Here is a 15,649-nt window from a genome sequence, read left to right as displayed (position 1 = left end):
TTTAACCACTAAAACGAATGACAGAAGTAGTTTACATTATTTTATTGCTTTTAATATTATGTAAGTTCAAATTTTGTATTTACCCGCCCTCAACAAATAATTGACTCGGATTGTATGTGTTAATTTCGTTTTACTAATGGATGATGCGAACTATTTTTTTTTTTTACTAAATAAATCACTGCTTGTGCTAAATATATACGCAGTACAGTGAGAAAAGGTAAAACTCCTTTATAATTTTATTCTTTCATAAATACAATAATTACAAGAAAATGATTGTACTCAACCTAATATTCGCGAAAGTAAATATGTAAACACAATAGAAAAAACGGAGTTCAACCAACAAATACAGATTTGTATTTGTATTACTTCAGCTGTTGTAGTTGTAATACTCGATTTTGCATGTAAAAGATGTGACAACTCCCCAAGTTTTAATGTTTTAGACGGGCAATATTTATGCCGTGGTTAGATGGATGCGCCACTGATTGGATTGAATAATATTTTATTAAACTGAAAAAAAAATGTCTGTATTACATGTATTTTCATGATTTGCCATATATATTTTTCTGTTCGCAGGGTTTTTCACGCGAACACACCAACCATAAGCCATATACTAAGGTATATCTATATGCACGTACTCACACGCCGATTATAAGTACAGACAACAAAATAGCATGGTGCTACATCCGGGCACTTTTCATCAGCTGACGTCACCAACGTTGTCCTGTTCACCGCCATTTTCTTTTTCCTCGAAGAGAAAAAATATACCAAAATGCCGCGCGGTCGGCCACCAAAACCACGTCTTCGGGCTGATATTCTTTCAGGTAAGGCGTATGATTATTCTTTAAGACATTGAGTGCGATTTATGTTCCGAAAATCTACATATTTGCCGAAATAATGCTATTTTGGGGCTCATTTGTGGGATTATATAGTTCGTCAGTTTGGGGTCATGGGAGAAGTGATTTTTCCCGGGCGGAATGATACTGCAAAATTGGTTCCAGTTTTCAGACATGGCGGCCAGTTTCAATCTTGGAACTGACAGTCGATGGAAATGTTTTCTTGGCGCAACTAGTTACGACGGATCGTGTTACCAGTCTTGTGAAACATTCACTGAAATGCGTGTGTTGAACATGTCGGTTATTTTACAGCTTTTCAATATGGCTGACTAGCTCATGATATTTGTTTGTTATCGTTCGTCTGTACCGTCTATTTCTGTTTTTCGGCTTGTTCTTCGTACCCGGAAGCGTTCGACAGTATATGTGAGCTAACCGGTAAACGTGTAGTCATTAAAACTATGTTGCGTGGTCGTCATGAGTCCTCTTTTTTGTCAAATTCCCAATATAAAGCACGAAGTATCCTAGTAAGCAACGCAAGTTTCAGGATTCACTTTGTGTGAGTGTCGCCGTTGATCCCCAACCTCGTTGTTAGGATGGGAAATCTAGCGTCAGAATTCACATGTATTGCTCGCTCGCCGAGCACTATTTATCCATGGATATCAACGTATGCGATATGCGTAACACTTCAATGTTAATTGTAGCTTGTAGTTTTGTAAATGAATACTGGTTCAGAGTACGCTGCCCTAATTACAACAAAAAATGTACCTTTTCTCGTGCGTTACACTTGTCACAGTACCTCTATCACTGTCTGCATTTGTTTCACTTTAGAAAAACACTAGAACAGTAGAGGTACTTCTGCATGATCGGAACTCACCTCAAGAGTGGGTGATGTTTACATTCAGTCACTGATTCTACTCACCAGTATGTGATTTGTTGATAATTTCACCGTTTGCAACTGTGACTACACCATTTATACAGTTATGAATTAATATATGCAGTTAGGCCCAGAAAAAAAAAGTTTCTGGTCAATTTGCTTTTCAAAATTGTCTTTAATTTTTTGTAAAATTCGGACAAATAAAAGTACACAATTATGACTGATGTGTGCGATGCATGACTAGAAACCCTAACATTTTTTTCTGAGCCTTACCATCATGTGACCTTGATTTATCTAATGCCATGTTAGACCTTAGAAAGATATCTATTTCTAAGGTCTATGTATGTATGTACCTGTATTGATACAGCACATCCTAATTGGGGTGTTGTATGTCAATGTAAGACTTGCATGTTGATAAGTCTGAAGATATTATGAATGTTGAAGTGTTGGTTGAGGGTAAATTTTTTAGTGACAAAAGTATAAAACTCTTCCTTCTTCCCTTTGTCATACAGCTGCTTGCCTTTGTCATATAGCAAAAAACTTATTGCTACAATTATTTTTACCAGGATGAATGATATACCAGTAAGGACAAAACTTAGTTAAAAGCTTGTTCAATTTTGAAACTTATGGTGTTTGAGTTATACCTGACATATTGTGTCATTTTTCAGCTAAGTTATTTGTCTACACTACAAAATATCCCGTCATACGTGTCATCTATTTTTCGTTCGTAAATAACAGTTTGCCAAAGGTCACCGACTAATAGCGCCCCTTAGCCCGTGCTAACGACTGGCCCTCCCTGTGCGTGGACGTAATTGGGTCTAGCCGAAATGCAAATATGCTAGATAAGCCTAAATCGGCTTAAATCTTACTCCGTACTTCGTGTAACGTGAACACAACTACTGGCTTTTAGGTTTTTTTTACCCAGTACAAAATATTTTTTTTGGAGAAATCCAGTCTGTAAACATGAATGAATTAGTGTTAAATCATAACTTACTTAAAAAATAAATAGTATTTGTCAGAATTTCCCAAAAAATCAGGACAATCGTAAGGACCTATCTTATAACTACATATTATTTTTTCACTGTATGTACCTGAATGAAATTTTGACACATGACATGTTATGCAAAAAGTTCGGTGTCCATGCATATTTTTTTCTGCATTTTGAAAGCATACCATATACAATGTAAGTATATATAACAACACACCACTATACTACGGTGTTTCCTGGGTAACATCTCAAGTATTTACGTTTGATAAATGGGATTTTGTATTTACTTGATGCATGCATAACCATACCGACAAATAGTTATTTAATCTAGAATGTTATAAATATGTAATAGTGGTAACTATATTCTTTGCTTTATTTAGAGACAGAAAATGGCTTGATATTCACCACAAAGTTGGATGTTATTATTCCACCACAATGAATGTGGTGTTATACTGCCCTCTGGAGGGTTTGAATTGCAGTATTTACGTATATGGACTATAGAGGGCACTGTTAACTTTTTTGGTGAATAAGAATAAGAAGAATGTAAAATCAAAATTGATACAATTAATCTACACTTTGTATATATGAAACAATCTATTACAACATTTTTATGTCCTATAACAGAACTTGTTCATACTGTTGTGTATGGCTTAAAAGAAGGTAGTCTCTGAACCTCATATTTTTTCTATCGTGGTATTGGTTCATTGGTATTGGACTGTGGCGTACTGTGGAATACTTTATTTTCGCTGAAATTAATTTTCGCTGAAAAGACTTTTTGGGCATTTTGTATGGAATTTATTTTCACTGATTTTTGATGAGTTTAATAGGAAAAAAAGTATATTCACTGGATTTTATTTTCACGGAATCATCCCTTCAGCGAAAATAGCGAAAATAAATTCCAAGCGAAAATAAAGTATTCTACAGTATTTGATGGTATGGATACATGAACTGTTACAGGGCCTGTAGTAATGTGAAACAAGGGCTGGATGAGGCTGTGTGAATCCATGCGTGGTGGAACATTCATTCTGTTTAAAATCTCTCTGTCAGATGAGAACCATGTATCAGGAATTCACATTGTCAAATCTTATAATCAAGACTAGGAGGCTCTTTTCATGTATGCAAATGATTTCTTGATTCAACAGTGTTAGCTAATGATGGTTGTACAAGTCAAATATAATAATAATAATATTTATTCATTTACCGATACCCAATAATAATAAGAAGAAACACTGAAAAAATCCAAAAATGATCACCAACATTTGGACAAAGAAGATGATTGAAATTTTAACTTTAAGGGTATTCTGTTACAAATTACTGGGTCCAAAACTAGGTCACACTGACTATATTGGTTGAAAGTTTAACCTCAGTTTGCATTACTAATCAGTTTTTGATCCTTTGATCAATCATTAAACATTTAGAGAAAGATGAGAATTGTTGCCGTAAGACAGAGAAAAAAAACAACTTTCCCCATTGTATTACGCTGCAACCAGTCTAATAGATAAGTAATCGATACAATAGCTTAAAGGTTGCAATTTTTTTTACCTCACTGAAACTTCGGCTGCATATACAATGAATTCACCTTCAACCTCTATTTTTAAATTAATTAAAAAGCAAACCGCATTTTGGGAGTCAAAAGATGTAGAAATTAATAAATGCATAATGAAGCAGAAAGTGTACAGATGTGACCATCAAGTCGTATTGGTATCAGTATGCATATTAAGTTTTGTTGATGCTAATTTTTTTGTAATTGTTACATAATGCAAGACATGTCTACTCCTCATTTTAGCTCAATGCACTTGGCAATTTCTCTGTTTTGGTGCATTTTGTTGTAGTTCTTCTTGTATTCATTTTTTTTTTTCTTTACAACTTTTGATATATTTGTAGAATCACTATGAATATACATGTTATTTGATAGTCAGTTTGAAATTAACATAGCTGAATAATGTGGGGCTGATGTATTGGGAAAATCATTTTTTACTCCTGTGTTCAAAGCATATAATAACAATCTTTGTGTCTATATGTCTATACATGTATGTATACTATGCATGATGTATGTGATGTTATGTACAAGACCAAAATATCTGCCAAAATAAACAAAGAACTTTATTGTTTCTCTGTTCACAATAATAATAATGATTATATTTATTGCATCTTTAGAAATACAGTATTTCTATCAGTACAGTAGCAATAAAAGTATAACGAATGCACACTGGGATGATCCATAACATGATTGTTACCCTGTTTACACTCATACTTTTGAACGACACGAAAACTGATTCTTGTCCAATTCACACTTGTACATAAACAACTGGAAAACTGATTCTTGTCCAATTCACACTTGTACATAAACAACCGGAAAACTGATTCTTGTCCAATTCACACTTGTACATAAACGACCCAGAAACTGATTCTTGCCCTGTTCACAATGCACACTGGGACGATCCAGAACCTGATTCTTGCCTTGTTTACAATGCACACTGGGACGATTCAGAACCTGATTCTTGCCCTGTTCACAATGCACACTGGGACGATCCAGAATCCTGATTCTTGCCCTGTTCACAATGCACACTGGGGCAATCCAGAACCTGATTCTTGCCCTGTTCACAATGCACACGAGGGCAATCCAGAACCTGATTCTTGCCCTGTTCACAATGCACACTGGGGCAATCCAGAACCTGATTCTTGCCTTGTTCACAATACACACTGGGACGATCCAGAACCTGATTCTTGCCCTGTTCACAATGCACACTGGGACGATCCAGAACCTGATTCTTGCCCTGTTCACAATGCACACTGGGGCAATCCAGAACCTGATTCTTGCCCTGTTCACAATGCACCCTGGGACGATCCAGAACCTGATTCTTGCCCTGTTCACAATGCACACTGGGACGATCCAGAATCCTGATTCTTGCCCTGTTCACAATGCACACTGGGACGATCCAGAATCCTGATTCTTGCTCTGTTCACAATGCACACTGGGGCAATCCAGAACCTGATTCTTGCCCTGTTCACAATGCACACTGGGACGATCCAGAACCTGATTCTTGCCCTGTTCACACTGGGACGATCCAGAACCTGATTCTTGCCCTGTTCACAATGCACACTGGGGCAATCCAGAACCTGATTCTTGCCCTGTTCACAATGCACACTGGGACGATCCAGAACCTGATTCTTGCCCTGTTCACAATGCACACTGGGATGATCCAGAACCTGATTCTTGCCCTGTTCACAATGCACACTGGGGCAATCCAGAACCTGATTCTTGCACTGTTCACAATGCACACTGGGACGATCCAGAACCTGATTTTTGCCCTGTTCACAATGCACACTGGGGCAATCCTGAACCTGATTCTTGCCCTGTTCACAATGCACACTGGGGCAATCCTGAACCTGATTCTTGCCCTGTTCACAATGCACACTGGGACGATCCAGAACCTGATTCTTGCCCTGTTCACAATGCACCCTGGGACGATCCAGAACCTGATTCTTGCCCTGTTCACAATGCACACTGGGACGATCCAGAACCTGATTCTTGCTCTGTTCACAATGCAACTGGGGCAATCCAGAACCTGATTCTTGCCCTGTTCACAATGCACACTGGGACGATCCAGAACCTGATTCTTGCCCTGTTCACAACGCACACTGGGACGATCCAGAATCTGATTCTTGCCCTGTTCACAATGCATACTGGGACGATCCAGAATCCTGATTCTTGCCCTGTTCACAATGCACACTGGGACGATCCAGAACCTGATTCTTGCCCTGTTCACAATGCACACTGGGGCAATCCAGAACCTGATTCTTGCCCTGTTCACAATGCACACTGGGACGATCCAGAATCCTGATTCTTGCCCTATTCACAATGCACACTGGAACGATCCAGAACCTGATTCTTGCCCTGTTCACAATGCACACTGGGACGATCCAGAACCTGATTCTTGCCCTGTTCACAATGCACACTGGAGCAATCCAGAACCTGATTCTTGCCCTGTTCACAATGCACACTGGGGCGATCCAGAACCTGATTCTTGCCCTGTTCACAATGCACACTGGAGCAATCCAGAACCTGATTCTTGCCCTGTTCACAATGCACACTAGGACGATCCAGAATCCTGATTTTTGCTCTGTTCACGCTAACACTTGAACAACCCAGAAACTGATTGTTCACACTCAAACTTGGATGATCCAGAACAGGATTCTTGCTTTTATTATATACAGCACCCAAGCATCCTAGACAATAGTGATTGTTGTTTGTTCCACCTGATTTTTTTTCAGAGATGATTTGACTAAAATACATTAGGGGAGAGTAGGAAATCAAACAGGCGGTGCACCGCGGCCATTACCGTGATGTACTGCAGAATGCCAAGGAGAGCCGCGACTGCTTATAATAATTAGGGGTCTCTATACAATACATTTTGGCTTTGCTGCACTAACATATTGTTTTTTGATTTGATTGTATGGTTTTTTCCTTGTGTTTGTCTTTCCAAAAAAAACCTTTCTTAATAAAAAATGTAGGTTCATATTTTCTGTAATTTTTTGTTCCAGCCTGTAATCATGAAACTATTGCAATTTTTGAAGCTGTTGTGATTATCACATGGCAAGAAAATAGCATTTCTCTGATCAAGACTATCCTTGGATGAAGCACTCTCAATAACCTCAGCCCTAGCTTCATTCAGCTGCTGTATTAACCTCTTAAACATGTAACAAGCTGCTAGTCTTCATAATTTTAAAAGCAAGGTCCTTCAACCGCCATCCCCAAAGTCATTCATAATCTTATTTATAATTTGTTGAAGAAATCCAGAGATGCTGATCAAGTAATGCTGTATCGCCTGTGTCATAAAAACACTTTGTTTTCCTAAAAAATACTTTTTAAAACCATGTAGGAACGTTGTACATACAGCATATGCTCCTAGGAAATGTGACACTAAATATTTATTGGAGAAATAACGTTATTCTTAAGTTGGGCTAAATCCTGCCTTATTGTCATTTTGATTTTATTCATTACTCGTTTCTAATAACATTTTACTCCTAATAATGCAAAATTGATTCCCAATAAACCTTGGTTGATTAAATTTGGCGCGTGATGCGAACTTATATTGACAAAATACAGGATGTGATGTTTTAACGTTTTATATTCTTTATCCAAGACATTTCTGGCACTCCTGGTGTCTTTTATTAGACGTATTCTTCTCTTTACAAGATTATGCAAATCTTGTCACAAAACTAGCGACTTTTATAATCAGATTCATTGCTTTTGTCTTGATTTATGCAATTTATGGCAATTTTACTGCAGTTTCCTGACTTTGTAATTAATTCTAAAAGACTTTGTAATTCTGTACCCTTGCCTTAACTGTGTTCCTGTGTTTCAGAAATCCATACTTTCGGCTTCTTTTCAGTAAGTTACATCTATATCCCAAGAGATTGATTTTAGCTAGGACAGGTGTTTGCAGATACCGTATTTGCTTTATTAGTAGCGCATGCTCTCATGTAAATGACATAAATGGTTTGAATAAGTCATATTTTAAAGATCGCTTATTCAATATTTTTTTACGTGTACATGTATGAGCAAATACAGTGCTCAATTTGGTGCATACATGTACACTACAAAGATATGGTAAAAAGTTTAACCACAAACGTCTCCATTTTTGATATGCTTTTAAATGGTATTTCTGTCCCTGTTAACAAGTCAAATTAACATTTCACCACTTGCGAAATAATAATTCAACTCACAGGTTTCGATTGTTTTCAAAATATTGATTTTAGAGTTTAAAAAAAAATGTTAAATGAAGAATGATAAATTGTTGGTGAATAAGTATGTGACAGCTGCCTTTCTCCTCAGACCCCATGGATCACCAACATTTATTTTGAAAATAATAATAATTTCCAAATCTATAAAAGTTTTCTAGCATTGAACACAAGGGATTTACAGTGATATGTATTAAAGTCAGATGTTGTCTTTGTTATTAATATTATATAAATTAACATTATGTAAATTGTGTAAACTTGTCAGCAGGGGGCCTAAGAAGTGTAAATATTTCATTTATTGAAATAATGACCATTTAAATTTGATATTCAAATGGATTTCATATCAGTAAAAAAATTTGTGGGATTGCTAGGTGTGGTAAGAAAAGTGAGAAGACTGTCTGGGAAAATATTAATGTCACTAAGGTAATGAGGAAGGGCATCCAAGGTATTGGCCTTTGATGCTTCCATTTCAAGTCCTGTCATGACTATGGCAATCTCTATATGTTTTGCATCCAGTAATTATTTTCCACAAACCATTTTTTACCTGCGTACCCTAGACAATTCTCTGTTCAGAATGCATTATTTTCGTCCTGTCATCTGTGGGATTGTCACTTCTGTGCCACACATTGCTGCATATACATTACCTGTATTATATAGTTTGCGAGCTTTGAGAGTGTTTTACACATCTGAAAAATCAATAAAGCTATATTCTTCAGGCAGCATCGTTATTGATCCATAGATGCATGACTGGTTTCCAAGACAACGTCATCGTGAATGTAATGATGGTTATAAAATTCCTCTAGACAAATCTGCACTGAATGGGTAATATAAATCTTTGAAGCTTCTAAGAGGGTGAGGAAAAAATATCGACTGTCTAAAAAGAACTTGTTAATCCTACTTGTCATGCTTAATTTGCAGAGTTCTTTTTTGTCGTCTCTGGGATGAGAATGACATAATCGCTGTATTCAAATGATGAACCAACATAACTTGATGGATACCATTGTAATAAACGATGATGTTCCTTTCCTTATCCTGTTTCCACCTAATTCATGTCTCTAGTTCCCAAGTGTTCTCAGTCACGTAACTTTAAATTTGTTCATATAAGACTTAGAATACACTCTTACAGGGGATTGAGCATAAAAGGAAACTGCGCTTCTCTATTTTTTTTTCATCCACTGTCAGTTTTATTTTTACGGATCATCTTTATGATTTTCTATTGTGTGTGTACTTTCATCCAATTTGAATTAGGATTAGATACTGATTTACATTCTGTCCAATGGTATGTTCACATCTGTTTGTCTCCCTTTACGCCACTGTAACAGTAAAACTTGTGTTAACATGTTGTGCCTGGCATAAAGTGGCTTAATAACAGAAGGGGGGTATCTGTACTGGTGTAACTATTACCTTAATACATGTACGTTTATGTGAAAGCAGATGTTGGTGACCGTTTGTAAAGGGTTTGAATGCCATGTTCAAATGTATTAATGTTTATTTTAGGTAGGTACTGGTACTCAGTGTCTCAAATTTTCAGGTAGTTATATAGACCTGTATACATTGTTAAACTTGAACACTTTTATTATAATATTTAACAAAATTCAAAACTATTGATTGCACCAAAGACATACATTTAAATAAATGATCAACTGAAATATTGCCTATTCAGTGGCTGCCATATTTATGCCTCTTGCAAAAAAAATCTAAACTTATCTTTCAATTATTACTAGGTATAACTTACGTCAGCGTAATTTTTTTTTGTAAAAGTACAATTGAGAGAAAGTAAATAAAATAAACAAACTTGCATGGATTTTATTTGCAGATTAAATCAACGAATCAAGTGTGGATAATTTAATCAATGTGACTCTGTGGAATCAAAAAGCATTGAAAATTAATAATTTTATGGTGTTAAATTCAGCATTCAATTCTCCAGCTACACGTATGTTATGTAACGCCAAGCCTGGAATCTAATTTACATATCAATTTATCTAATTAGCATGTGTAATTAACATATCTTTCTAACCAATGTACTTCAAATGCCTGAGGGAGTGGGGTGGAGGTACTGGAAACTGTGTAAAAATTCTGCATAGCATAACATTCACTGTGAAATCTGATAGTAATTAGATCAAATCTGTTCAATTTTTGCCTAGGATAATTCTTTTCTTAGGTAATTTGGTTTCGTCATAAGTCCATTTCGCTTTTATTTTCTCTTCAAGGTCAATAAACGTCTCTGTCAGTTTTCTCTAAGGGGTCTGATCTTTGTACACAGGGTCAGCACTGCTGGGAAGTGCCCTTCACTCAACTCTGACTTTTCATTATCTCTGTGACAAATCTTGGAAAGCAAAGTTTTCCTCATAAGTCCAATTTACTTACAATTTGCATCCATTCCTGTGTCTCTGTGGCTGGTTGCTTCCTTAGCGCAGGGCATGCATACTGCATGTGGATTCAGTGTCTAGCGTTTACAATAATGTACCTTGACATTTATAATACACTGAAAGTTGTGCCAACTTTAAAGACCCTCATCGTTTCATTAAGTGTGGAAATATTCGAAAAATACTTTTTTTTGAATATTGCACAATGTTTTGACATCACTACATTGTTATGATCTTTGTTTGTTTTGTTTTATGTTGTTTTCACGCATAACACAAGATCTCTCAGTGAACTGAAATTGGTTTATGGTGGGCACTATCTTAGTCTGAGTACCTCCAAAAAAACCTACAAGAAGACACTTTTGAGATAGTCATGCATATCAATGGTTCCATACTACCGGTAATAGTTTTTGTATCTAATAGTGTGTATTTGGTGTAAATTACAAATAACAAGAGAAAAAACTTGAGTAAATATAAAGCAATTAGACAAATACTCTCTTCAGTAGATTGTTAATGGTTCATCCCTTAGGACCAAGCCAGAAATAAATAAATTGCCCTTCCAGAATGATCTGAATTATAATAATTTGTGGAAAAAAAATAAAATAATAATGAGCTTTTGCTGGCGTACTGTAAACTGTTTCATTATTAATGCTTGAATTTTTTCTAATTTGTTAATTTCATGGAGTTCATGAGGACAATATTCCACTGATTCGTGTAATATGTCTCTTCCAAAATGTAGCGGTTTGCATTAATTGTCAGTCAACTTTAATGGCTGGATATAAACATTGCTTTGCCTTAATTCATGTAATGGAGATGTGCTTTTAATGAAAAATTAAATTAAATAAATCGCTTTCAAGATTAGTCCATAGGGAGTTGGTAACTTTGGTGTAATTTTGTCTTCGGACACCCTTGAATCATTGAATCGAGAAATTGTCTAGTGATGAAACATTTCACAGTACACTGACTTGCAGGATTACAACTTGATCTATGTAGTTTAAATTTGGATGTGAAATAGTTCACAACTCATGATAAATAGACATGTAAAAAGGTTTGAGCAGGAGTATTAGATACTGTTTGATGTATTGCCCTGTATCGCAGTGCGTTATTTAAAGGCCCACTGTATTGTCCCTGGGCTGATTGAAAATGTGCAATCAAGTGAATGGAAGCTATTGTCAGATATTGAATTACCTTCAATTGGTAATCCCTTTTTAATTCTCTCATAATGCTTAGCTACATAGCCGGAATGACAACCAACGTAAGCTGCTTTAAAGCGTGAGGTTGTTAGTTAGATCATGGAGGTATTACCTCCATGGTTAGATTTATTTCTCAGTTTGTCTTTATAATCCAGAAGCAAATAAAGAGAAACAATTGACAGATTAGGTATTCAAATAACAAGAACAATAGTAGCCAAGGGATTGAGCCCCGTTTTAACAAATAGCCATACGTTGATTCAAGGTACTTTACATACAATAGGTTAGTCAGTCTCCTGATTGTATTGATTATCAAAATAATGGATCGTCCCGATGAAATAATATAAATATGGTAATTGCATTTAATATTTATAAGTTTGGTTGCAATGAAGATATTGATCTCCCATACAAATAAAACCTCATATGTGAGAGAAATAGTTGAGTTTTTAAAGCTTTCACCCATGCTTATAGTTAACAAGATTTGAAGATGAAGATAATTTGATCTAAGCAGTGTGCCAGTAAAATAATTTACAATATTAGACATGACTATGAAATGTGTATTAAGCACACAAAACTTGATTTGCCCATCTGTCTGAAAAATCAAACCGTAGAGAGCCCTCATGTAAAAATTTCATCACCAGCATTTCGTTCATGCAGTCTGCTATATTAACAAATAAAACCTTGAATTTGATTCTAATACTTGGATGCAGATATTAATGTAAAACATGGTTTACTAATGAGAGCCTTGCTCTAATGGAAAGTCGCAAAAAAGGTTAAAATCTATGGATATTGTGTCATACGCTGAACTCCCTAGTTTCTTTTCTGCCTCAAGACAAGCTACTTTATACTTCAAATAGGTTGGAATCAATATTACGGGGCGTTTCCCGAGATAGCGTTATGGGAAGATAAAGGAGAATAATAATGTCATAGGAGCTTACAAGTGGTTTTGCACTCTGATTTTTATGCCTGAAAATGCTAATCGTTCAAAGAGTTGAAATAAAAATCTACAGTCGCATTGGAGGTTGACAGTTGGCATCATCAGTTGATGTCCCTGCTGTATATTCCTGACACACTGGAGACTCTTAAAAGGCTTGTATGATTTATGGGCTTTTTGCATTGGAAACATGGAGAATGAGACGAGTGTTATATTTGCATAAATTTATGCCGAGCAGCTTTTGCGATCTGTGTAAAAAATTCCCATAGAAGAGTTGACAGGAGAATCCCCTGTGGTAGCATGCGTGAGCCATAAATAAGCCGCATTTATTGCTTTTGTGTATCACTGCAGGCGACCGTCTTGCCTGACACAAAAGCCACTTCAGTGGTTATCGGACTTTGATGACTGGTGAAATAGAGTTATTTCTGATGGTAGGAACAATGCTAAACTATCAGGAGCTGAACTAATTGGTGCGAAGTGTGTGACTGCTGAAAATGAGGTTGTCGGTTACGCTCTTTGTTGTCACTTAACATTAATAATCTACACAGAGTGCAGAGCAGCAATGTATCAGTGAGTTGAGATAGAGCGAGTGTGCTGCGCATCATGGTAGACTGCTGGATGAAAAGTGTGGAGATCCCGCCACATTTCCAATGTCACTGCATCAAATGTGCCCCACTCAGCTGGGTGTTGCGGATTATGAGCGCGGCTGCTTCTATGCACATAAAAACAGGTAATGTTTTTATTTCTCTCGTCATAAAACTATCATCCCAAGATCCCGGAATCAATGAATGATGAGTATGTGGCATGTGGATGATAACGCTGATGGTACTTTTATCTTTTTGTTTGTCTATGCCTGATTGTAGATTTTTTTTAGCTTGGCCTATGATTTTTATTAGATGTTACAATGTATATTTTGTTTTTAAATTTCTGTTTTGTTTCTCTGTTTGCTTTTCTCAAACAGTTAATTAAGCTCCCTGGTATTGTAACTTTAATTTTTGAATTGAATAGAACACTTATGTGTGTATATGTGTGGCTGAAAAGACCTTAGTCACAAAAGTGTTTTTATTAAATCTATTCATCCTCTCCAACTTTTTTTTAATAAATTGGGTTTCAGTAAATTCATTACTGTATTCTGGTTGAATAATTGAATTTAGAGAATGAAATCTTTACACTTCTACTCAGAACGTGCCGAAGAGTTTAAAATGTTTCCATGTATTGTATGTACGTTTCCGTACTGAAATTGACATATAGGTAGTCCTTGATGGAGTAAGTTTTTCTGCTTTCGTATAACCTTCTCAATTTATTCAGTCTTGTTTGAAAATTTGAGCAATATATCCAGGGTATTTTTAAAACACTAGGGAACTCTAGGGGAGAGAAAATTGATTGTTTTCTGTCAACATGGTGGTTTGTCTGCAGGAATAATCCCAATATTTGCACCATTGTTGCCTTGCGGAGTGTTAATTTCACTTTGTGACTGCATTGGGAATAAACTTGTAAAATAGTGTAATTTGCTGATGACAAAAGGAGAGAAGTTATCTTTTATATTTTACTGGCAAGAGACCAAGACAATTCCCTAGGCTTTTGTCGCTTTCCCAGTCGCGAATGATACATGTAGTGGAAAACAATGTTTAGTTTTAATTCCTAGGATCTGTATACCGTGTTGTCCTCACCTTAAATAATAAATATAAACTCCAGAGATCTGATAAAGATTTGAGAAATGTGGGAAAGTGTATCAACGATGTTTTTTGAAGGCATGGATCAAGATTAGGTAGCCTTTGGGGAAAACTGAATGCAATTTTAGTAATTTTTCTTAACCTAGGGATCATCATTCATCCTGTCTGATCAGGTTTAAAGCAATAATTTATGTTCCTCGCTATTACTTTTGTTTTAAAGCTGTTATTTTCCACAGTTATATAAAATATTTAAATTTAAAATACACTTTATTTTTATGTTGCAACTTGAATGAAATTAAACTATACTTTTTAAGAGTGATTGTTTAAAAAACGAATACCGGTAAAATAAAGTTTGGATCAATAACTAATTTGTGTTTCTGTGAAGGCAATGTGTTCTTGGTATGTGCCATAGCTTGTCATAAAAATGCATATAAGAAAATTGTCTTTTTGAGAGTTGATTCATCATTGAGTATTTATTAAGGTATAGCAGCAGATGGGCATGACACATGACCATTTACATAAAGTTGCATAATATTGGCAGCAAGCCAATCTATAAGTCCATGCCCATGAATTATACGCATATAACCCTGTGACCCTTTCATTCAGAAGCTAATGGACTTTTTCATTCATTCATATTTCAATAAGAGCGGGAATAGCAGAGACAGTTCCAAAGATGGGTAAATTCTGTGAATGACATATTTTCTTTTTTTTCTCAGCGTCTGATACCTTGTAGTCATTCATTATCAGTCCATGCATTAATACAAATAGAATATGTGACGTGCCCTGAATCGTCAATGTCATTCCATGTACCCACCCTCACCCTGCCTGGGATTCCCTCCTGCCCTCGCCTGTCTGAATTCAATGGATTAGTCTAATATCTCGGAGGAGTACGCTTCACCATTCATAGGTTTTTTTCAGAAGTCACAAGGTAATTGCTTCTAACATTTTCGCAATCTAAGAGAAAAAAAAATAACTATTACAAGCTGGGGGGAGGGGGTTATTGCATAAATGGTTACTGAACTTGTCCAATCTTGTCTTCATATTCATAC

At 36.0% G+C, this 15,649-nt stretch overlaps 1 protein-coding gene across 1 annotated transcript in view; it reads left to right on the top strand.

The window, feature by feature from the left end:
• Window positions 1–760: 760 nt before the first annotated feature.
• The window catches only part of LOC100373717 (zinc finger protein 236-like), a 69,950-nt gene continuing 55,061 nt past the window's right edge, over window positions 761–15,649 (top strand). Inside the window, exon 1 of the mRNA XM_085500428.1 lies at window positions 761–821. Coding sequence (XP_085356554.1) covers window positions 770–821 — 52 coding nt within the window. The 5' untranslated portion in view covers window positions 761–769. The remainder of the gene's footprint in view (window positions 822–15,649) is intronic.

This window comes from Saccoglossus kowalevskii, chromosome 6, assembly GCF_978046115.1.
Source record: "Saccoglossus kowalevskii chromosome 6, keSacKowa6.1, whole genome shotgun sequence".
In the NCBI taxonomy this organism is placed as follows: Eukaryota; Metazoa; Hemichordata; class Enteropneusta; family Harrimaniidae; genus Saccoglossus; species Saccoglossus kowalevskii.
This window is presented reverse-complemented; position numbering and strand designations above follow the sequence as displayed.